The sequence below is a fragment of the Sprattus sprattus genome (genome assembly GCF_963457725.1).
Source record: "Sprattus sprattus genome assembly, chromosome: 15".
NCBI classification, from domain to species: domain Eukaryota; kingdom Metazoa; phylum Chordata; class Actinopteri; order Clupeiformes; family Clupeidae; genus Sprattus; species Sprattus sprattus.
In genome coordinates, this window is record NC_137913.1 from 25,517,695 (window position 1) to 25,543,389 (window position 25,695).

Here is a 25,695-nt window from a genome sequence, read left to right on the forward strand (position 1 = left end):
GGGACACAACTTCTGCTTGGGCTGAGTCATGTCAGAGACTTATGAATTGTAAGACACTCCCTTTCCTAGAAAACAAAGTTATTTGTTTAACAACTCCCAGGGTGATGGAGTGTTTCAGAATAGCACAGCATATTCAGACAAGAAACGCAATTTGATCCAATGTTGAAGCAAGATGAGAGAAAACTGGGGAAAAAGAGAGGAGTAAGAATGTGGAGAGAGGAAAAAGATAGGGATTGGCTGTGGGAAAGAGAGAGAGAGAGAGAGAGAGAGAGAGAGAGAGAGAGGGAAAGACAGAGAAAGAAGGGCTGAGAGACAGAGAAAAGAGAGATAAATGCTGTGGCTGTTCTGGCTGTCTTTGGTCTCCTGGCTGGACCGCGGCCTTGTTTTCATGTTTACTGTCTTGGCCAAATCCCCCATGTTCGGCAGCTTGTCTTCGAACGAAGATAGCACTAGGCTCAGAGCTCTGTCTGGACGCCAGACCTCACAGAGAGCTGAGGCAGGCCTAGAGCACACTCATCGTGGGACAGGCCCTTTCGGACATGAGCCTGTCTCGCTCTCTCTTTCCCTGCTGTCTTGCTCACTGGAGCAAAAAGCACAGCATGCGAAAAGTCATGAAATGCGTGCCCTCCATTTCTGAGTATTGACAATTGCCTCCGCCATATGGGGAAAAGCACAACATGCAGCATCTGGGATCGTCATTGCTTTCAGATGTGATGCGTATAAATATCCTGTTCTCACTCGCTTTGTTACGTGTGACTCTCCCAGAAAACCCCAAAGACGTGTGAAAACAACGTGGTTGTATTTTCTTTTACAGGATTCAGTGGTTCGAATTAAATATTGATATTTTCATGCGTTTCTGTGTGCTTTGCAGGAGCAGGAGCAAAGGTTGTGTCTTGGCCGGGAGAGATGAGAACTTGTTGTGTGTGTTGGTTTTTTGTACGTGGCCGTGAACACTGGCAGACATTCCTGTCTCCTCGTCTACATTGCAGAAATACTTGGCCTGATCTTCCAGTCTGTGTTCAGAACACTGGAAGCAGCTTGTCTCTCTTTCCTAACATTTTCATGTCTCATCGCGCTCACACTCCCTCTGCCCTTTATCATCACGTGCGGGGAAAATTCTGTATTAATTTCATGTTAAAATGCATACATATGCATACCTAATAAGGAGAGCTCTAATTAGTACAGCTCTTCCTCGTTAAGCTGTTACCTTGGTGGAAAGGGGAATGTGATGTTCTTTCACGCTGTGTCTTTCCAACACTTATTAGTCAAGCGAGCTTTAATATTTTATTTCATCTCTAAAAGCAAGACATCTTTTAATGTGTTTGTACCCTCTTCAATCACAGAGGTTGAGCTCTAGGTCTTGGGAAATCACGCCATTTGTTTGACTAATTGCACACTTGTTCATCTTGGTAGCATGAGGATCACATCTCCTTGGTACTAACAGTTTAAACTGAACACAAAAAAAAATCCCTTTTTTTTCATTCTCTCGAATACTATCATTCAGACATTTTTCGGTCGCTTTCTGTCACCTTTTATGTCCCTCTCTTTCAGTCCTATTCACTTTCCTTCTTCCATCCCTCTCACGCCAATTTTCCCTTGCTTAATCTCTCTCACTCTGTCAGTCTTCTGGTCCCTCATTCTCTCTCTCTCTCTCTCTTTTTGCTGTGCTGCTCCTCCCCCTGGACTCAAGGGGTCGAGGCACATAGCCCCTCTCTCAGCCTTATGTGGCATGTGATTGGCTTGATGGAAGGTGATGATAATGGCTTGGGACATGCCAGGGTTCATCCTTGCCATGCAACAACACAGCGGAGTGATTAAAAATCACGGGCGTGCTTCAGAGCGTTGCCACACTTCCACTCCCCCCCCCCACCCCCCCTCCTCTCCACCCACCCCTATCCCTGGAATGACAAATACCGTGGCATGCGGAAGAGTGGGCCAGGATCTGGTGTTGAGGCAGTGCATGCACCATGGAGAGAGATACAGAGAATGTGTGTGTGAGTGTGTGTGTATGTGTGTGTATGTGTGTAAGAGAGGTAGAGAGTCCCATTTGCGCTCTCGGTGTTGTGAAGTGGCGTGCCAAACTTTTAATTGTGTTTGTTTATCATGGTGACAGTGTTATTATCATATAATGCATATGCATGTCTGTGTGAAGTTAATGGAGGCTGTTGGTGCCAGAGTGGCACAGGCTAACAGTAAATTGATTAGCTAATGAATTCATGATCAATTCATTATTTAACCTCAGTATTAGAAAATGCATTATTTATAAATCAAATGTCTCTGTGTGTGTACATTGTTTGGTTGTACCGAGAAACAGTTTGAGTTAACACTTTCCCTTTTTCTCTTTCTCTCTTTCTTTCTTCCTCTCTTTCCTTGCAGCGGCAGATGGCGAGGACCCAACTCAAGCAGGTGGGATATTTCTTTGTCGTTCTCTCTTTCCATCTCTTCCCATCTTTAGATCCTTGACACCAAATCGTGCTTCTCTCTCTCTTTCTCACACACACACTCTCTTTTTCTCTTTTTCTCTCACACGCCCTCTCTCTCTCTCCTCACTCACTGCTTGATGTCTGCTTGGTGTGGCATCTGTATCTTTTATACTTTTTCTGCTGCTTCTGTCACTTCTGTCGCGCACAAGACTCCCAGCGTCACAAACCGACACACACACTCACACACACACTCACACACACACACACACACACACACACACACACACACACACACACACACACACACACACACACACGCACACACACACACACAGTGTCTCAAAATGTGCTCATTCTGTAAGCCAAACATCACAGCACAGCTCAGGACCCTTTCAGAGATACAGTATTTACCATGTGCAAGGCCACAAACAGGGAGTAGCTGTATATACAGCAGGTACACAATTTTGAGTCAAATTTTATGAGACAGTTGCTCTACATCATGTTCATGCTCTGCTCTGAAAGTTGAAAGATGTATGAAGTCCTGTGTTAAAGCCCCAAGCTCAATTAAATTCAGCTGGTAATTACTACATTCTGTATAATTACAACACTTCCTAAGCCTCTTTGTAGTGGAGATTATTGAGAGAAGGGATGCAGAGAAGTTGGAGGGGTGAGCAAGAGCAAGTGAAACAGGTGTAGAGAAGGATGGATCATAATGAGAAAGGTGCAGAATGAGAGATGGGAGAGAGGTAGAGAGGGAGCAGGAGAAGGTGGTACAGTGTTACCAGCATGGAGGAGAGAGAGACTAACAGGCAAAGGCTTACAGGCAGCCTTGGTGTGTGTGGAATGTGGTGTGTGTGTGTGTGTGTGGTTGTGGGGGGGGGGGGTATGTGTGTGTGTGTGTGTGTGTGTGTGTGTGTGTGAGAGAGAGAGAGAGAGAGAGAGAGAGAGAGAGAGAGAGAGAGAGAGAGGGAAAGAGAGAGAGACAGAGAAAGAAAGACAGAGAAATGAAGAGAGAGGCAAAGGCCAGAGAGAGCAGAAAGGGAAAAAGACAGCCAGATCTCAGCATCCGACTGATGCAGGGGCACAAGGGGCCTGGTTTCTTTGCCTCCACTCTTCTCCACCCTACTGGCTGCTCTGTTGCTCCAGCATTGATCGTTTGATTATGGCTGGTCAGCACTCACTGAAGGCCTCCTGATCTCTGTTGCATTTCCAGACCGAGCTGGCGCTAACTCTGCTTTGAAGATATTCCTTTTGACGATCTCCTCCACCGCCCTTCGTGGATGAGTATTTTATCTATCAGACGGACATTCAGTAGAACCCACCCCCAAATATCCCCTTTTCACACTGTGAGAATAAAAAAAAACATTAAGAATTCGTTTTTCGGTTTTGCATCAGCAGATTCAATCATCTTTTTTCAAGTCTTCCTCTGCAAAAGAGGGCTGGAGTCTTGATGATGATGAAAGGCAGATACACACTTCATCCCTCTGTGGGTTAATCTGGCTCACACTTAAACATCAGTGAGTTGCACACTGTACCAACTACAAGGGTATGTGATGCATTATGTGTCCATAAATATTGCCCAGTGAGTTTTAAGCTAGTTTGCAGTATACAGTAATGTGCCTCAAGAGATCTACTGAAAGGCCTCTCTGAGGTTCCCCAAGGACCTACTGGTGATGTTTGATGCTCTCAGCATTACATTTCGAGCACCATCGGGAAAGATCATCGTGGAGGATTATCATAAAAGCTCTCAAATGTCATACCAACCAAGGCATAAAGTGCAATATTACGAGGAGAAAGGATTAACGTGTTTTTCATCCTTGCCAGACTTTCACGAGTGTTAAAAATTCTGTGAAATGTAGTGAGACAAACTATAAATGTGGACCTTTGAATTGTCCTAATTTATTTGCACGCTTTGTATGCTTTGTAGATCTGTACACCATGGGGGAAATTATTTGTGTATGTCTTCTGCTGTCACTTTCTCCAAATCCCTCCCTTTGAGTGAATTCGACAGGTTGTTTAGTGTCCATTTAAAGAAAAGGTTGTATTGCGGTGTGTATTGCCACCTAACAAGCTCACAGAGTCTATACACTGAGAACACGTTCAGCCAGGAAGACAACAGGTGGTTGCTTTATTTCCATAAGATGAAAAAACACACCACTGTACATTTCTGTTCCTGGAATTGTTTTGATGACTTCCACGTCAGTAGAGGGTAAATTAATTCAGCCCTTTTTTAGGTCAAAGCTTATGATAATCTGGAACAATTTATTTGATTGTTTTTCCTGTCTTTTGAATCTCTTTGTGAAAGAACAGTGACTTTGTTTGGACTTATATCACTTCCCTATATATTGTTATGTAGCCTTATTTCAAAATGATAAAAAAAAAAAAAGTATGCACTATACTCCGCAAACAGGGAACGTCCCCAGGACGTTAACAGGACATTCGCAAGGTCCCCAATCGTCCCCAATTGGTCCCCGCCACAACGTTCGCTAGAGGACGTTACCAGAACGTTTTTGACGTTCGTAGCAAGTCTGCAAGTCTACGTTTGGTCCTTCTGTGACGTTCGCATGAGTCTTAAATCGGACTTTTAGAGAACCTTATAATTTGGTCTGTCAGCACACGTACCCAGGACGTCATTTAAAAACGTCACCGTAACCTTTACCTGTGGTCCTCTGCGGGACATTCGCATTTGGTCTTTCCAAAACGTCCCCTTGACGTCCTCTGATGGTCCTCTCTGAACCAGAAAAATGTTTTTCATTTGACCGACATTTTAATGAAAAGCCGGCCAAATATCTAACCTATTTCTGCTTCTAAATTAGCCTATTGAAGAAAACTGACCGCCTGCATAGCTTAAATAATAACATAATCAGGTAGTTTAGAATGCAACATGTTTATTTTCCTAAGTTTACAATGGGAAACAAAAACATTTATGTCTGATGCGCGTCAATAAGTGGCCTTTAAGCGCAACCTGCTGTGGCGTTAAAATGAGCGCCGCAACATGGTCATTGCTCTGTTCAATGAGTCAGGTATTCAGTGTTTGGAAAGTTCACTTTCTACATGAACTTGCTCAGTTCATTGTTCATAATTCAAAATTTTGAACTAAGTTCAAAGCTCCAATTTTCAATATGCTGCGAGTGCTATAATTTTTCAAAATCTCTGTCTGCAATACCGCTCGCGGCTCTTCGGCGCGCAGTAGGCCTATAATAAAAGGAAACGCGCAACACTGCAGGTATTACAGGACAAGTTCATCCTCGTCAGAAGGTTTACCCTCATCACTGTTGTTCAGTTCAGTTGGCCTCTGAAAAAAAGCTTTTAAGGCTAGTCTGCTTGGCCATGTTGGATCCTTCTCCGAGGGTTTGCGCTTTATTTAAAATGCAGCATATGCGTGTTGTTAAATAACTTTCTAACGGCAGATTAGGCTGTTCCTTTAAAACATAATAAGGGCAGTGCACGTTTGCTTTATAGGCCTAAATATTAGAATTGTTGTCAAATCCAGATTCTGCTTGCGAGACGGGATTTTTAAAGAAATTCCAATCAGACAATTTGACCGGTGAGCTCTTCGTTCTGTTGCAGCATCTTTGAAGGCCTATGGAAAGCTCAATATGTTAAAGCTAGACACTTGGTCACCTTCCTATGTATGCATTGTATTGGAATCATGCAGACATTACATTTATAGCACAGATCAGTAAAGAAGCATTCATATTTATTTTTATTTCATCATTCTTAGTTTGGCTAGTTATTCTGCCTCCCTGCCCGCACGTCCATGATGTGCCATGGATGTTAATTTAAAAAGTAGGCTAATCATTACGGAAAACCCTCAATGCGTAGTGACTGAGATTGCTACAATATGCTTTTCCTCAAACCCTCGGAAAAAAAGACTAAGTTTGTTGGCTGTCTCACACTGTGATAAACCTGTTAAAGTGACACAATCGTAATCAGACAGTGTTAGGACAGTAGGTAGCGATCTCGTTTAGTAATAGGAAGGTTTACGGTTCAATTCCCATGCCCGTAATCGTGTGTGTCTGTGTATGTGTCTATGCATATCATATGAAATGTGTAAAATAAATGAACTTGAACTTGTGTGTGTGTGCGCCCTGTAAGCAAAATGACGGCTCCGCGATCTATTATTATTTTATTTTCTTCATTTAGCTCAGCAAAAACGGTCGTGCCTGCTACGTCCGCGGTGCATCCTTGAATAACGTACCCAGGACGTCTAAAACACGTTTCCCAGATGTCACCACAATGCCCTCAGGACGTTCTTGCAACTTCCTGCAGAACGTCCCCAGGACCTATAGAAACACGTTCCCCAGACGTAACCACAATGCCCTCGGGAGGTGCTTGCAACGTCCTGCATAACGTCCCCATGACCTATAGAAAACGTTTCCCAGTTGTCACCGCAACGTCCTCGGGACGGTCTTGGAACGTCGTGCAAAACGTCCTAAAGTTGTCACGGGAACCATACACATTTACGTTTTTAGAACGTTCAGAGAGACCATTACAGGACGTCTAGGGGACGTCATTTTGCTTACAGGGTATATATAAAAAAATATATACATACAGTTCATATATGTCTTACATTATATCTGACATTAGAGGGAATTGTAATAAATGAATTGTATCAGTGAATAAGAAGAAGTGTTTCTTAGACTATCTATTCGCAGACACGCAACTCTTGTACCCCGGTTCTAACAGTGGATGTAACATTTGTTCCCATATTCCTGTGAGCCTTCTGACGTAAGTTGTGCAGTCTTGGGGATTGTGCTGTCTCTGTGAAGGACAGGATGTGCATGCCAGTGTCAACCACTGAGGAGGTTATTGGCTCCAGACGCTCATGCTGCAGTGCAGCTGCAGATTAGGACATCGGTGGTGTGCCTCAGAAAGACCCCTGCAACCCGGGCCAGCCAGTTTAATGCAACCCAGGATACATGCTGGACAGAGATGACACAAGGCAAGGTTACTGTTTGCAGAATCCATCAGCCAGCGTCGTTTGTATTAAACCCACACCTTGGCATGTGCTTAGCAGAAAGGAATGGGTATTGAATGAATCTGCCTGTTTGCCAAGTGGCTTGGGTTGCAGTTTGGAAGGCATAACCATCCACACTTGCACACAGGTTGTCTTTACAGTGCGAGGGAGAGAATCTAATTTACAACATGTTTGTGTTTAACCCTCCTAAGTAAAGTTTTAAAAATTGCAGTCCTTTGCAGAGCTTACTGCTGAGTGGTCATTAAAGAAATGAGATCTGACATATTTACCCAAATTCACACATAGCAAATGACATGCAGAGCTAATGGGATACCATGTGATTTTGTCTTATTAAGCCTGAATTGAGTGTTCCCTGTAATTACTGTGGAAGACAGCTTCCTCCAGAACACATTTTGTATTACACTTGAGGTGTTGCGCATTTAATATGCACTGAGAGAGCCTTTCTATGGGTCTTATTTCTATGGGTCCTCTAAGTTCATTCATAAAACTGTTATTTTTTGTGGAGCGAAGTTCTTGACGAGGAGAGATGGCGTTCTGGTAGCACACGGCATTAGTACTCCATTATCTGAAGAGAAGCCGAACTCCAGGTCAGTGGTTCAGAGTAAGAACTTCACTCTGCCACGGATACGCTAAAAGCCCCTCAGCACTTTGGCTACCCCTAGCTTTGCATGCCTGATGGTCTTCGGCTATTAGCCGACTTCGTTATCTTAACAATTTCCTGGGCATGCATAAAGAAAAGAAAAGGGTTTTGCTGGCAGTACTAGATGCTATGCCTCAGCCTCCTAACGATTCAAAAGGCTTGAGATCTCATTTGCTCCCGAAACTTTTACTTGAATCAAAAGCATTTATATGGACTGTATGCAGGTGCATAATGAATGCTCTGCCTCTACAAAAAAGACTAACAGTGAAGTAGCTTCTAGACTAAGAATTCATGGGTTAAGGCACTTAAAGGAAAATTTTACCTGAATCTCATGACAAAGTAATGCTACGCATACATTGTGATTAGCAGAAGGTGCTGTAGCTCCTGTAGCTTGTACAAGTTGAAGTATCACCCTCTCTCCCTGCTCTTAGCGCATGTCTGATTTCAAATTAGCACAGACTGGTGGCAGCTTTGAAGGTTTCGAAATCCTGCGGGAGCGAAACACAGACAGCCCATTTCTAAACCAGAGACTGTGCCATATCCTAGTTAATTTGCGCCAGCCTCATGAACTGATCTGAGTCTGTCGGCATGGTATTCCTAGTCCACAATTTTCATACCAGGCCAAGACGAGAGCTAACACTAATGTGAAAGCAAATGGAGTGACATGGATGTATCTCACTCATTTGTCTCATTAGAACTGAAGTATGGATTCAATATATCAGCCATCAGACACACAGCAGGTAAACAGGTATCTAATTGCCTTTAATTTATCATCATGTTCCAGTATGAATCTACAAGTGGTGCGTACATATGTGTGAGGATATGAGCCCCCTTGATTTGTAAAGGAATCAAATGAGGACCAAATTGAGCAGTCCCTGTGTGTGCAGATGCATATTTTCAACAAACTGGAGAATGTGTTGTCATAAATTTTGCCGGTTTACCGTAATGCTTTACATAACCACTCTCACACAAGAGAGAAGCATAATATATTCATAAGTTGTTCGCTTTACTTCAGTTCATTTCCAGTGACACATTCATGTTATCAGCATTTGTATTGTTCCTGAAACATTTCGTATAATTCAGTTAATAACCACATCCCTAAGGGAATCACTGACATGAAACCCTTCACAAAGCTGTTTATTCCAAGTGTTATGAAAGAACTTGGGGTGCACGACACCAGTGCGCTTGTTCAAGTCAGTAATTTGGCACATGTGGATCCCAAAAGCTGCGCTGCATGTCCTGCACTGCAAAAAATAAAATTCTTGGTAAGCTTTTTTGTCTATTTTCAAGTGAAAAAATCTACCCGCTCTTATTATAAGGCATAATCGCCCAAAAAGCAAAACTATATTTAGCTAGAAAGGCTTGTTTTAAGACAACACATCTTGGAAATCTTGTATAGACAAAAAATCTTGAAAAAGTCTTATTTCAAGCTTATTTCAAAATAAAACAAGTTTTTTCAATCAAGTAAGATTTGTCAAATGTGATCCATCTTGTTTCAAGAACAAAAACAAGAGCAACATATGCTTGTTTTGAGAATAGATTGACTTTACTAAAATCTTTCAGTCTTTACAAGGTAATCAGCATCTACGCAATGCGCCATTTTTGTATAGATTTTTTTTTTTTGCACTGATGAAGGTCTGAGGACCGAAACGTTTGCAATGCACCCCACTTGGTAGCACTTTATTTTATTTTTGTTTAAGTTGATGGATTTAACACCTTTCCTGCATCGGCAACTTGGTGTGCGAGTTCTCTTCCTCATCCAGTGTTCTGTATACAGATTCCAATATCTAACCATGTACCAAAAATTATAATGACTGATTCTGTGTAAACACACATTCAAAGGTCAAAGGTCAAAACATTCCAAGCAAAGAATCCATTTTGTATGCAGATTCCAAAATCTAACTATGTACTAAAGATTATAAAATGACTGAGTCAGTGTAACACACATTCAAAGGTCAAAGGTTCTTTCCCATTTTTAATGTATTTAATCATCCAGTTAACATTGTTATTTTTACAGTCAAAAAAAGGTGAATTATCAATATTCAGAATCAACATTATCCTAGCTCTAGGCCTTGTTTTTTCCAGTCAAATAAAAAAATGTGCATTATCAATAAGATATTCAGAATCAACATTGCTCAACAGTTCAACAGTTAGCTCAACAGTTCTCAAGCGTTTTTGAATAAATGCCCCCTTGGCCTCATCATAAGCCTTCCAACGCCCCCTTGACCTCATCATAAGCCTCCCAATGCCCCCCTAGTTTTAAAAAGTAAAATAGACTAATGCCCCCCAATGGCAAGCACTGCCCCTTATCAACTGAATCCCTCTCAACACCCCTGAGGGGGGGGGGGGGGGGGCTGAACACTACCCTAGCCCAAGTCAGAGATCAAATATTCTAGTCAAGTATGTAATGTGCTAATGTATCAGAGAGATCATACTTAACTGGAATGTACTTGTTATTTTTAAATGTAAAATAATAATAAAGTGTATAATCAAGAAGGTTACCAGCATCAACGAAAACATTGCCCTGAGCTTGGTTGGGAACTTCTATTTCATAACTCAAATATGTGTCACTCCAAGAAAGAATGAGTTCTAAAATAAAAACACATAGAGTACTTAGACCAAGGATACAGGAAAAAAGACAAGTAAAACCAGTATTGAGGCTTACCTATGATGAACTTGGAAAAGCTAGTGAGCAATCATTAACAATAGTTCATAGAGGCATCATTATAAAACTAGGTGAAAACTAGATTCTCTTTAGTTCCTAATTAGATACTCAGTTCTGATAATGAAAAGTTACTTTTATATAATAATTAAAAGGTAAAAAGTGGGTGTTTTATGTCTATGAGGACATATAGACATTTAGTAAGGGGAGGATGTAGCCCTATGGGAAATTAAGTTGGATTCTGAAGTTATTATATTTTTATGGTTGTTGATTATAATGTTAAAATTGTGCATCTAATGTGTTCATGTTTAAAATTGTATTTTGTTTAAATGTTTAAGAAACCAATGAGCTTCAAGGGTGAGAGGTCAAGGGCGAGGGGATAAAGACGACGGTTGGGAGAGTGAACGAGAGAGTTGGAAACGTAGCTTCAAGATTGAGAGGATAATTACCATACTGACGGGATAAAGTTAATTTAATAGAGGAACGAATAGTGACTCATTATTAACATACCGACGGGATATCGTATAGAGTAATAGAGCAACGGCTAGTTACTCATTATTATACATATATAGATATCTCCAAGTGTTGTGCTGCGTTTGTATGACGGAACTCGGACAGATTTGTGAAAGCTGCAAAGGAAGCTACAGCAACAGCTACGGCAGCTAAAGAGTAGCACAAAGTTTGGAAGACTGTTGGAGAGACTGGCCAACCCGGGCAGTCATTCACACAACGGTTCCCGTATCGTCAGTGCCCGACTAGGCTGTGGACTGGCGCAACGGCTTCTTCACTCCCCCTCGCCAACACAGTGAGGACGGCAGTTAAGAGATGATTTTGTTTGGCGCTTTGGCGAAGTAGCCATTGTGTATAAGGCTCCTCCGCTCCCCAGCTTCAAATCAGTACTGCACCGTTACTCTAAAAGTTGGTTGGGTACCCCTCATTACTGTGTATATTTTAGTTCGTTAACTGCCGGCTTAGATATTATAGGTTGTACAGTTTTATTGAATGTGTGTATGCTAACCGGAGGCTGTGTTTGGGTAGATGCTAATAGCATGCTATAATAGGTCATACTGGTGGGTGGGCTAGTAGCATGCTATGCTAGGCGTTGCAAATGTGTGTTGCTAAATGTTAAATGCCATCTGAGGTAAGTGACTGGACGTAGTCAAACGAAAATAAGTGTGTTATATTCTCTGTATTTGTAAAGTTATAATCTTTTCTAATTCCTATTTAAAGTAAATTGTTAAATGTATTTCATTGTGGTCTTGGTTTATCTCAGTAACTTACTGGTTGGGGAATTGATAGTAGTAGCTTACTAGGTGAGGTTTAAAAGTATTGTGCTTACAAAAGTTAACCTAAGTGGGAGTGATGGAGATAAATATATTTGGTATTGGTCTATTTAGTGGAAGTTATAACGTGCCTAAATATAGTAGTAGTAAATGTAATAGTGTTAGCAGGGTGCTTAAAACTTTAACCTAGTATTAATTATATAGTCTACAGCATCCTCTCTGTGGCCCACCAACCTGTGGTCTGTAGTTGGCTTTGTGATTAGACATGGCTGTCACCTGCCACTGTATGCGTTTGCCAGTGCAAGTGTTGCCTGTGGCAGTGTGTACTGTCGGTCAGTGCGAAGTCCTGGCATACTGTCCCTTTATCTGTGTAGTGTATTTGAACTGAAAAGGCCTAATTGTGTTGTAGCCACAATAAAAACGTTAAATTGTAACTCCTCGACTTTTGTGATTTATTGGTGTATATGTGTATTAAACTTTCTGTGTTCAATGGATTGATCCCCAATATACATCTCTTTCTCTGCCTTGTTAACATTGTCTGTGCCACCTAAAAAAAATGCTTTGGTGTTCAAAATGCTTTGATGGTCAAGTTTTTATCAAGTTCAAAAGTTAACTGCTTTTGTTTTCAGAGTGAGGTCAGGAAATGGGTTGTTTACTTGGCTCTTGCTCTCGCTCGCTCTCACCCTCCCTCTGGTGTGCTGCCCAAATGCTTGGGTGTTGTGTGATGCACAACAGTCCACAATTTTTGGCTTAATTTTCAGTTTACTGCAACAGTTTTCAGAGTGAGGTCAGGAAATGCAGATGTTTAATGAATGGTGGAAAAACAAACTTGTCTGGTCTTATATCTAGAGTATTAAACTAATTGTAGGTCACAAAAGGGGAATATTTTAAGATGGTAATGCTTAATTCTAGAATTTTAGCAATCCTAATATTAGTACATTTATCTCAAATTCAGTTTATACGGCTAAGACTTCATCCTAAATTTAAGCGCAATACTCTTAAAATAAGATAAATACAATGCCTTAAAAGGCTAAATGTAAGAAGTATAATCTTGTTTTAAGAACTATTTTGATTATTTTGAGTCAATAAGAACTGTCAAAATAAGTTTCCAAGTCTTATTTTGGAATTATTTCATCTAAAAACAAGATTAAATTAGATTCGATTATTCATCTTATTTTAAGAATTCTTACCAAGACAAATTTGCCTTGTTCCATTGGCAGATTTTTTTGCCTTGATTCAAGCAAATAGGGCTTGTTTTAATCTTTTACGTCTTATTTTTGAAAGGCCATTTTTTGCAGTGTGGCACTGCTCACAAACTCTGGTCTCTGGCACCAGGTTCTCATTGCGTTCCATAAAAGCAGAAACAACATGCTGACCTTTTTGAAGTCATCTAAGAGCCTCTTTGTTGTGGCCTCTCTCTCTCTCTCTCCTCTCCTCAATGGCAGACATCTAGGCAGTCATATGGCTCATTCCTGAATTAATCATGTTCTGTCCTCGTTACACGGCACTGACGCTTCGCCTGGCAGAACCAGGCTCTGCCGAACAGACCATCCGAATAATGACACAGAGGAAATAACAAACCCTACATCTGTCCTGCTTCAGGACTAGTGCCAGTGCCCTTTAAGCAAGCTCTCTACGTCCCGGAATTGAGCTAATTGTTCTGGAATTTGTATTTGATTGACTCTTATCAGTCGGGTACTGTTTCACTGTGGTACAGGCACTGGTAGGGCAGGGAGGCAGGAGTGGGGATGTTTTTTTCTCTCTTTTTTTTGCTCTGGTCGGTTCAAGCATCAGTATGACATTTCCCATGACATTTTTTTCCGGGCTACCTTTCCGACTCTGCTTTCCGTGCCTGAAAGACTTTCCAAGGTGATGCTGAACTTTATTTTCCCCCTCCCTTGAGAGATTTATCTGACACGCTTATTGCTCCAGGCCATTATGTTTTACCTTCTCAGACATGCCCTAGACCTCCTCTTATTTATTTATTTATTTTTCTGACTGGTGGGTTCATCACTTTAGTGTAGTCAAAATATCAGCCTGTCTGATCCCTTTGGTCATGGCAGGACTAAGGGACTGGAAGTGTGTGATGGAGAGGGGAGAGGAGTGGAGTGAAGAGGACAGGAGAGGAGAGGACAGGAGGAGGAACACTAAAAGCACCAAGAAGTGGCTCCTGCTGGGTGCCTGAGCAGGCCCTTGGGGTTAAGTGCCAACCCCTTTCGGATGGATGCAGGAGAAGAGACTCAGTGGCCAGAAAGGGGTGAACCAGGCAGGCAACACTGAAACTCCAGCATCAAGCAGCTCAGGACTTAAACAGGAATTATTAGAGACACGTTTTGTTTTGCAGGAAGTAAACATATTCATTTAGTTATTGAAAAAAAAGTCATTCAATAAGATACATTTCAAGTCATACTGTACCGTCTACCCTCTCTGATGGACGAAGCATGTGCTTTTAATAAATGATTTCCTCTCCTCTCTACCAATGAGTCAGGGATGATTTCCGGGTCTAGTCTGTATCAGAGCTTTGTTTGGTTGGGTTTGTTTTTGTATTTTCTCTTCAGGTTCATCTGTAGAAAAAGCAGGCCATCTCGGTGGTGCACGCCCAACTGTGGCGTGCCCTCGCTTCTGAATGCTTCCTGCCTGGCCCCGCTGTGACCCCCCATGTATGGGGTCGTGCCAGTTTCTGCTAATTAAAGCACCACCAGTTTTCCACAGGAGGAGAGTGCAACAGTGTTGTGTGACTCTCTGTCATGGTTAGTGCCCCTCCTGCTCCAATGGAGTGGAACAAAAACATATTGTCACGCGACCTCGCTCGTTCGCTTTTTACCGTGTTCAAAAATGGTTGCTACATTCCTGACAGTGTGTCTGTTAATGATGGCAGTGCACAGGGGTCTTAGTTTCTTTTTCTTCCACTCCCCTCACTGTTTACTAAGTCCTGTAAGTCAAGCATTGAGTATGTCTGCCCCTCAGCTCCTGTGTGTGTTAAATTGATACTGCTATAACAGGAGAACCTACCTTATCCCCTACCTCATCATCCAGTCATTATTACAGTAATCTAGTCGAATGATACCTTGCGCACGAGAGTGCAAATGCACCATTGGTTCCAATGTAATAGAACCCTTTGGGATATAGTGCCCAACCTCTTTGTGAAGCGGTACATGTCATCAATGGAGATACCAGGCAACAAATGGGGGTATTTTTTTTATACGTGACACAGAGCGCTGGAGAAACAGAGGACACTTTTGCTCCCTGTGTTTAACCGGAGCACAGTTATTTATTTATTTATTTATTTATTTATTGCCATGTTGCATTTGAGGTGCCTCAGATGATTGATGGGCTTCCTTTGTGATTTGTCGGAGGAAAATCGTGAAGGAAGCTCGCTTGCACTGGTCCGGAACAGGTCCGGCATCAATCAAAGCCGGGCTGTGGGCGCCAGCAGCTAAACAGTGGACAGCGCTGGCTGCCGTGTACCCTTCCTCTTCACTGCAACCCTACCTCCCCAGAGCACCGCCAACACCACCACCCCCACGACCGCCTTTCACAGCCAACAATAGCGGACAGCATAGAGAACAAAGCAGCGATTCATCCGACCACAGTGCTGGGGGACGTCTCGGAGGACGCATGCAGATATTGAGAGCACGCGTGTGTGGTGTCTTCTGGAAGCCCTTTGCCAGCCATCGTCAAGTGTTGTGAAAGGATGCATTCTTCATTACAGGCCCCTGTCAGCTCGCCTTTGTTCACTTATAGATGGTCACGTCAAAAGGCCCTGACGGCTGTCATTGCCTCAGTCAGGGTGCGGGGTCTTGTTAATGGAGTTCTGCTAGAAGCCATTAGACGTCCTCTGTTCTAATAATTAGCTCTGCTCTCATTCTGACTGATTGAGTGTCAAAATGCTTTGACTTTGAAACCCTTGGTGGCTGTATATGTGGATCATTTTCTGCATAGTGGTACCCTCAGCTTGTCCGAGTGTGTTTGTGTGTGTGGATGTGAGTGTGTGTGTGTGTGTGTGTGTGTGTGTGTGTGTGTGTGTGTGTGTGTGTGTGTGTGTGTGTGTGTGTGTGTGTGTGTGTGTGTGTGTGTGTGTGTCTGTGTGTGTGTGTGTGTGTCTGTGTGTGTATGCATATGTGTGCAGAAGAGAGCTAGAATTGCTCTTTTCCCAAAATACTATGCATAGAAGTGTTGTCCGTGAGGATGTACATTTGTGTGTGTCTGTGTGTGTGTGTGTGTGTGTACACGTGCAATAGGGAGCCAGGCTTGCACAAATCATGCAGTGTTCTCGGAAGTGTAATTCTATCCATCAAGAACTTTCTCACAACACTGACGCTAGCAAGCTTTGACAGACTTAGGTTCACAGTCCAGTGATTGCTCTGAAAATGGCCCATATTCCCTGAGTACTCAAGAGAACGGTAGTGTGCTGGCATTGGGATGTGTCTTGGGATTACTCTAATGCAATACTGGCAGGTGTCCTACCCTCAATCATCTCTTGTGCAGAATAAGCTATAAGCCTGTATGTGTCTCTCATAGAACATACATGTCCACATACATGCTACAATATCTAAGGCGGCATAACTGAAATGAAGACAATTCTCTACAATTATCCACATATTTAATAAGCTGAAAATTAGTCAATGCTTGTTAAGAAGCAAATCATTTATTAAAGAGGGTGTGTTTATCTCTTTCCTCTTGAAGAACGATATGTTGCATTAGTATTAGCCTGTACTCCATTAGTATTTAGCATGGGACCAGTATACAGTATCGCAATGCATGAAACAATAATACAAAATCATTTTTTAAAACGTGTGTGTGAACAGTGAATCCTAATGTCTGTGATATCTGCTTTCAGGACCATGCCACCCAAACCCATGCCACAACGGAGGCATCTGTGAAGTGAGTGAGACCTACCGTGGAGATACCTTCATAGGATACATCTGCAAGTGCCAACACGGCTACAATGGAATCCACTGTCAGCACAGTAAGTTGAGCACTCAATACTGCATGATTCTTTTTTTTTTGGTATTTTATATTGTGTTATATTTCTGTTATAGAATAATGGCCTGCTATTCCTTTTTTACAGATGCACTGCTAAAGCATATTTTTAGTTTGTGGCCTTCTTTGCCTAATTGCTATCCTCAGCTGTGTCACATCATTGTTTACCAAGGCTAAAACCAAGACCAGGGACACACAAATCACATGGCCAAAAAACTATCCTTCTGTCTGTGCCCTGTACAACAGTGTAAATGGTTACAATAGTGGAGGACATTTTTATATGTTAAGAAAATTCAGGCAAAGTAATTTAAAACACATTGTGGTGAACATAGTGCTTTCACCAGCATTCAGTTATAAAATATTCTATAGTAACACATTCATCCCGCCTACTCATCCAACTGGTGGCAAATGTGATAGTAGAGCGGCTATTTACAGATGAGACCGCGTACATTTAGATTTTGAAGCCTTTCAATGGACTCTGGGACCAGCATGCTTCCAGATGTCCTAAGTAATTTCCCTCTAACTCAACCATTTTAATAGATAACTAGCACACACATTTTCCTGGCCTGGTGTGTTCTTGTATGGGTTGGTCTCACACAAAAGCAAAACGATTGGAGTGAAGTGGCAGAAGGAAGAAAAAAAGAGAAGAAAAAGGGACTTGTCTTTAAAGGAAAAATAGGCCAATTTCCATGATGTAAAGTGCCATGTCTGCTCCATCCACGGAGTACGTAACATTTGTCTGGGATTTCAATCATGTCCACTGTCAGGTGATCCGTCTCCTTGTTACTCAGTCCTGCAGTTAGCTGGGCAATGCTGTCTTAGTTACGAATGCGTTTGCCAGTGGAGAAGTTGCTGTGAAGTAACAATGCATCGTTTGTCAGGAGCAAATTGTCAAAAGTGCTGAAATTGCTTTCCTTTGTGGCGTACTCACTCGAAAAGATGTGTGTCAAGCACTATGTACTCTACCTGATGCTGCACTAGAAAAGAGAAGGGGGGCTTGGGGGCTTTTGGGTAAAAAAATAGTTTCCTCCTGTAATAGAACTTTATGGTGGATCTGGCAATTTAAAAGTAGTGATTACGTGTGTCATCCACATCGCGATTTGTGGACTTTAAACTTTGTTTGTGTCTAACAGATGTAAGCTAACCTCAGCTTGGGGAGCACTTGGTATCGTACTTCACACACACACACATATATATATATATTTTAATGTTAATGCATATGAAAATTGATTGAATGAATGAATCTCCACTACTGACCCTATACATGTAGTTATATCTAGTTGTGGATCTGTTTTCCCTGTAGTGGTGAGAATATAGTCTTAACCAAACACATTTGCACTTGACTGGCAGTGATGATGCACCTTGTTTATAACCGTTCTTGTGTTCTCCCACACTCACTGCAAGGTTAAGTGCAAACAGACAGAGTAAAACCAAAGGCACTACAGTGAATGATGTTCCTGGAACACAGAGAACAGAATGACATCCTTTCCCCTGGATGGGGTGTGTCTAAAATCAGAGCATTTATTCGTAGATCAGATTTATTTCTGCTGGATGCTGGCTCAACTGCATATCTGCTTGCTTTCTCTCTCTCTCTCTCTCTCTCTCTCACACACACACACACACACACACACACACACACACACACACACACACACACACACACACACACACACACACACACACACACACACACACACACACACACTTCAATTCAACAAGCTTTATTGTCATGTCTATATTATGTACAATGTTCGAAGCCAGAGAACATAAAAGATAATAGAGTTACAAGAGCTAACTAAAACATTGTAAAATGAAGAAAACTAAACCAGAGAAAAGACAATAAATGCAATGAATGATAGTCTTGTCTCCAGGGTTAGTGAGACTAGTACAATATAGGTCACAGGAAAACGGGGTCATTTTGGTAATGTTGCAGGCTTGCAGGCAGATACATGCATAGGAGATGCTCTGCTTCCTTGCCCATACAGGGTTTTGGTTTAGGCTTTTCTTTATTAAAACAGGACATGAACACGCAGAATAGGCTTCATATTCTTTCCAGAAATATGTTTCCGAACTGCTCTATATCTTATTCAGTCAGGAAATCTAGCTTTATCTCAGCTGCTACTTAGTGACAATGAGCACAGCTTGTCTTGGGAGTGTGAATCCTCATTGTCAAAGAAGCAAAAACATGAAGAAAAATAAAATCAGAACAGGCGATGGCAGAAAACAAGGATAAGCATTGGTGTGGCCTTTCCCAGATGGAAAGTGACCTTGAATCTACCTGTTTTCTGATGGACAGGTCATTAGTGTGATTATGTCAGCATATGTTTGATTGCTGTTCTTCTGAAGACATCTTTTCATTATTCCACCCATTTTTATGGCACAGCTTCCGCTCACAGTGCTTTTGAAATATTGACACACTCCAACTCTGGCACGTCTGTCCAGACCCCGTGCAGTGCTTGTGTTTGCAATCCCCCAAATGGTTGTTTTTCTTCATTTTTTTCCCTTTGAAATGAATGGGAAACACATTGGACAATTTTGCTACAATTCAAGAACATACGAGCATCCTCGTTGGAATGGTAGTGTTATGAAGTTCCATTAAATTGAGCTATCTATTAACATATGCTGCTTTATATTTTTGCTTGTGTTAATTAAAAGTGACAAGGTAACTTACTTTCTTTGATAGCCACTCAACTAGCTCAAGCCAAAAGCTGATGGAGGAACATAACTTAAGGCATCAACATTCATGTTTACAGATTACATTGCACCTCACATTTCAACCCACTTCATTGGTACTCACCTGCTATAGCTTTAAAATAAATGAAGGAACCACTAACACTGCACATTAGATTGTATAGTGTATTGTGGGTGTGTTTTAGAGTGTAGTCTCCTTGAAATCTATTTATTGCAAACTGTCCCAAAAGTACTGATTAAGTACCCCAATTTTTCCTCACTTAAAAGTGGCTCCTTTAGCAGATGAATGATTTTGAGAAAACCATTAATCATTTGCTAATAAATGAATAGGAATAAAAAAGAAAATAAATATATTTTTTGTCAGATGAAGGTTCTTGCAGGCCCCTGCACCATACCACTAAATCATAGTTATGTATCGATGACAAATTAGCAGTATTCCACAGTGATCTTGTAATCTCAACAGAATTAGCCTACTTTGCATGCATAAAAGGACAGACTTGGTTGCCAGGAAATTGGCCCCACCAAAATGTCCATATGTGTGTGAAAGAATAATACTGCGTTCACCACCTATCTTCAACGCCCACATGAACTAATTTGCTGGGCAGGGGTTAGCGATCCTCTACTATGGCTGTTCACTCTTACAGAAACGCATCTCTAGTTGCAGTTAAAAATTCTATGAATAATCATTGTACTGTTTGGTCATTGTGTGTAAAGTCATGCTAGTAAAGCCACCCTTAATGTAAGGGATAACGGTCGACGAGCTGTCCAGTTATACGAATTTAATGGACGCTGCGGGGCAAAGAACACCACGATGCGGAGCGGAGTGGTGTTGCTCCGCAGAAGTCCATTAAATTCGTATAACTGGACAGCTCGGAGGCCGTTATCCCGCTTATCTCCCGTTTACAACATCCAAAAATGTTTTTATTATTATTATTTAGAATTTCCTTTATCTTTAGGAAATTTAACATGCGTAATAACCTGATGAATTCTTGATTTGAAGCCTAGTGCTCCCGTTAGAGAAAGTAGTGAGAAAGTAGTGCGTGGAACCGGACCTTTAGTTTCCCCAGGCGTTGCTGCAAAGTGACACTCATGAGCTCACCTCTGTAAAGTAAACGGACACACGGACACAGGTATTGTTCATAAGGTTTTACTATTTACAGTTGAACTCCACGTTTCCGTTGATGGTGAAGTTGGACAGAGCAACAGGGAGGTCAAGTTTAGTAATTTTGGTCGAAGGCTAGTTAGCCGTGTGAGCTACCATCTGTTACAATGGTTTTTTTTTCTAAGCGCTAACAGCCGCCTACCAATAATATTCGAGACTTTCAGTTAAGAATTCCTATACTCTGCAACATTCGTGTAGAACATAAACAACTAACCGAGTACATTTAGACATATAAAAAGTCGTGTAGATAGCTTAATTGACATAAAACATTGCCCACTAACTTGTCCCTACACGCCGCCATCTTGGTTCAAATTATCCTAGCTGTCAAAAAATAAACGTTACGTTGGTTGTCAATGGTAACCATTCAAGAGCATTGATATGGAACGGCGATTTAACGTTTCTACTGGGACTACGTCCAAGGTGTCCATCTATACGAACTTAATGTACACCCCATTAGCCAATCAGAAAACAGTATTTCGTTCCAGAGGGAGATAATTAAACTTTAAGAACCTTCTTACAATTCCTCCAGCAAAATCAACAGATAAAGGAATGACAAACACAAGCAATGACAATAGACATAACATGCCCCCTCCCCTGTTGGTTTGACTTTTTTTGTGGGTGGGGGGCAGTATTCTATACTTAAGCAATATACTGTAGCACGAGTGGGAGTGGGGTAGGTAAGAGATAATCCCACGGGTGGTTTTCGGCCGTAGCCACTGAGGCTGGAGGCCGAGTGGCACAGGCAACAACACACGTGGGATTATCCCTTACCTACCCCACTCCCACGAGTGCTATATTGCTTTTATAAAACAATTCTACAGTCAACAAATTAACATTTCAACACGAAGTTATTGATTTAAAAATGTTTATTTCGCCATTGTTTCTCCGCAACAAAAAATAGTTCCATTGTCAACGTCTTGGTTTGGAATTATAACATTTTTGAATAAACGGTTATCATCAATGCGCTAGCGATATTTCATCGCGGAGTGATTTATTATTAGCTGTGAAAAGTCCCCGTTGGTATATTTACGGATAATCTATAGCATGGAACGTCTCTCCTCCAATCAGAAACAGCTAAATAACGCGATAGAACCCAATTGTTTTATGAACATCAACAAATGTGTAGTTGTTCCCTGCCCACTCTCACTCTCCCTTGCATAGCGTATATTGCTCATATAAAGTATGACATTGCAACTCTATTTTCCTAGTTTATAACCAGATATTGACATTTTGGCAAACAATATAACAGTGGCATTCAATGGATTGTATTTACTTATAGGCAAGCAGTCCCCCCCCCCCCCCCCCCAATACACACACACACACACACATACACACACACACACACTCACACACACTCACACACACACACACACACACACACACACACACACACACACACACACTCTCAGACACACACACACACATCACTCTCTCTCCCACACACACACGAACACATCATTCTCACATACACACACACCTTCACACTCATCACACACACACACACACACACACACACACACCACACACACACACACACACACACACACACACACACACACACACACACACACACACACACACACACACACAGTACTGTACAGGGGACTTGTAAGCACAGAACAGCACAGGCCATTCCTTACCTCCAGATTACCTGAGGATTTTATTTCCCACATAATCTCAGATCACTTGGTCTAGTCACTGAGGTAATGACAGTGTTTTTAGGATGACATATGAGGTCACCCAGTCGGCCCTCTAAGGCACTTCCTTGTTCTTGTTTTCTTTTAAAAATAGTTTTCAGGTTACAGTTGAAACGGCTGTGAAAAAAAGAACGATCACGAGATGTCGAGTTGTCAGTGGCATAGAAAGCTCAAATCCTTCAACAAATCCTTTCTATTACATGCTAAACGGTTTACCTCCTTCCCTCTCTGTTTATTCATCTTTTCCCGCAACCAGTTTTGTCCGAGCCCTTAAAAGAAAAGCTTGCTGGTAGTTCACCATGGCACAGGTGTTTGAGGTGTTAATCTAAGCCTACACTGCTCCACGAACCATCTCTAATCTATAGCATGGAACGTCTCTCCTCCAATCAGAAACAGCTAAATAACGCGATAGAACCCAATTGTTTTATGAACATCAACAAATGTGTAGTTGTTCCCTGCCCACTCTCACTCTCCCTTGCATAGCGTATATTGCTCATATAAAGTATGACATTGCAACTCTATTTTCCTAGTTTATAACCAGATATTGACATTTTGGCAAACAATATAACAGTGGCATTCAATGGATTGTATTTACTTATAGGCAAGCAGTCCCCCCCCCCCCCCCCCCCCAATACACACACACACACACACATACACACACACACACACTCACACACACTCACACACACACACACACACACACACACACACACACACACACACACACACTCTCAGACACACACACACACATCACTCTCTCTCCCACACACACACGAACACATCATTCTCACATACACACACACCTTCACACTCATCACACACACACACACACACACACACACACACACACACACACACACACACACACACACACACACACACACACACACACACACACACACACACACACACAGTACTGTACAGGGGACTTGTAAGCACAGAACAGCACAGGCCATTCCTTACCTCCAGATTACCTGAGGATTTTATTTCCCACATAATCTCAGATCACTTGGTCTAGTCACTGAGGTAATGACAGTGTTTTTAGGATGACATATGAGGTCACCCAGTCGGCCCTCTAAGGCACTTCCTTGTTCTTGTTTTCTTTTAAAAATAGTTTTCAGGTTACAGTTGAAACGGCTGTGAAAAAAAGAACGATCACGAGATGTCGAGTTGTCAGTGGCATAGAAAGCTCAAATCCTTCAACAAATCCTTTCTATTACATGCTAAACGGTTTACCTCCTTCCCTCTCTGTTTATTCATCTTTTCCCGCAACCAGTTTTGTCCGAGCCCTTAAAAGAAAAGCTTGCTGGTAGTTCACCATGGCACAGGTGTTTGAGGTGTTAATCTAAGCCTACACTGCTCCACGAACCAACTGTTCTCCTTACGCTGTCAAACTCAAATCCAATTTCACACTTGTGGGCATTATCTTAAGCGGAGACAGCCTCAGCCAGTCGTGCCGTTTAAAGAGGCTCTAGTGAAACGGGGAGTGAGCAGCTTTCAAAGCGCCCCTGCCCAGTTTGACAGACAGTCCTACTGTAAGCAGGGACGTCTGCTCGACAGGCAGCAGCCTGTCTTACTGTAGGTATCACAGGAGCTAGCAAAGGGCAGCAGCCTGTCTTACTGTGGGCATCACAGGAGCTAGCAGGGGCCATAGCCGCAGCCGAGACAGGAGGCATCGGTGCACTTTCCATAGGGATTAAATGAGTCATGGTTAAGTCTGCCATAATGATGGTGGATGGACATGAGTCACACTGTGTCGGTCCACTACAGTATCCACACCCTCCCTTGTCTATATGTGCTGTTTGTTGCTGCTGTTGTTTTTTCTTGCTCTGTAGGTTGGAAAACAAGTGTGTGGGGTCTTTGAGAAGCAGTCTGAGGTTGCCTTGAGGAGACTCTCAATTTGGCCCTCCTTTCAGTTGCTGTCTGTTTGTTTTGTCAGAGGTCTGCTGTAACTTGGTCTCACTTGCACCTTTCCACCTACAGGGACACTTTCACTTGACAGAGGGTTTTAAGCACCTGCCTGTGTGTTGTGTCCAAGCGGTTACTTGAAGTTTTGTTTTACTTTTCGCTTTGCCATATTGATTTTATTTGCCTCACATTTTTTACAATCCCCCTCCCTATACAATGTTAGTACAATGTCACCAATATCTTTCTGTAAGTGGATGTCAACATACAAGAAGTAAATAGGCTCTGCATTCACTATGAGAAAGAATACCCTTGAACAACACAGCCATTGTATCCAAGTAAACACGGTGTTGTGCGTGGGTTGGAGTTAGGCGCTTCTCAGAAGACAAGTGTCATGTCTGTGTCCTTGTCAGATACTCTGTTTTCGGGGAAAATCTCTAGGGGTCTGAGCCATTGCCCATTATCATTATAATCGCCCCGCGCCTCTTTATTTCGGGAAGACGCCACTGGGTTTTCATCAGTCAGACGATGCTTCGTCACTTCCCCACTGTGTCAGTGGCAGATTGGCGTGGCACTGAGCAGGAAGAGGGCCAATTATTGTAATGAAGTGTCACAAACGCAAAACGGGAAGCGACCGCTGTGTAGGGGCCGCAAATATTTGGGGCTGGAGTATTGGAGGTGGCCGTTCTCTCAAAGACTCACAAACACACACATACACACACACACACACACACACACACACACACACACACACACTCACACATACACAACCAACAGCTTGTAACTCTCTGCATGGTGATATCAGGTGTGCATGTTCTGTGTGACATTGTTTAAACAAAAAGGAAGATGAACAGACTCTGCATTGCCTGGTGCGTTACTGAGCTAGTGTACTGAGCTCTCCTTAGCTATAGTCCATTGTGACCCAGCTGATCCACAGAGAAGGCTTGATGTGGACATAGCCATCATGCCCCCTACTGTCCCTTTGGTGGAGCAGCTCATGCCAATGCAAGTTGGAGTGCTTCTTTAGTGTTTGGAGTCTATATAATTCGTTTGTATTTATGCATTCAAGATAGAATCGATTTTACACTCAAAATGTTTTCTCTTTTTTTATATATATGCAGCATGCCTTAATACTTTCAGTTGATCCATCTCATGCTTGCGTTCTCACTGAGCTAAAAAAAAAAACATCTCTACTTTCTCTTCCCAATATAAAACACGTGGGAAGTAAGGTCAGTCAATCGGTGCCGGAGGACCTGAAAGGGATCGCA

At 42.2% G+C, this 25,695-nt stretch overlaps 1 protein-coding gene across 1 annotated transcript in view; it reads left to right on the forward strand.

Annotated features, from left to right (window-relative positions):
- The window catches only part of edil3a (EGF-like repeats and discoidin I-like domains 3a), a 121,360-nt gene that overhangs the window by 29,012 nt on the left and 66,653 nt on the right, over positions 1-25,695 (forward strand). Inside the window, exons 3-4 of the mRNA XM_080852362.1 lie at positions 2,377-2,406; positions 16,830-16,958. Of these exons, the coding sequence (XP_080708488.1) occupies positions 2,377-2,406; positions 16,830-16,958 (159 nt within the window). The remainder of the gene's footprint in view (positions 1-2,376; positions 2,407-16,829; positions 16,959-25,695) is intronic.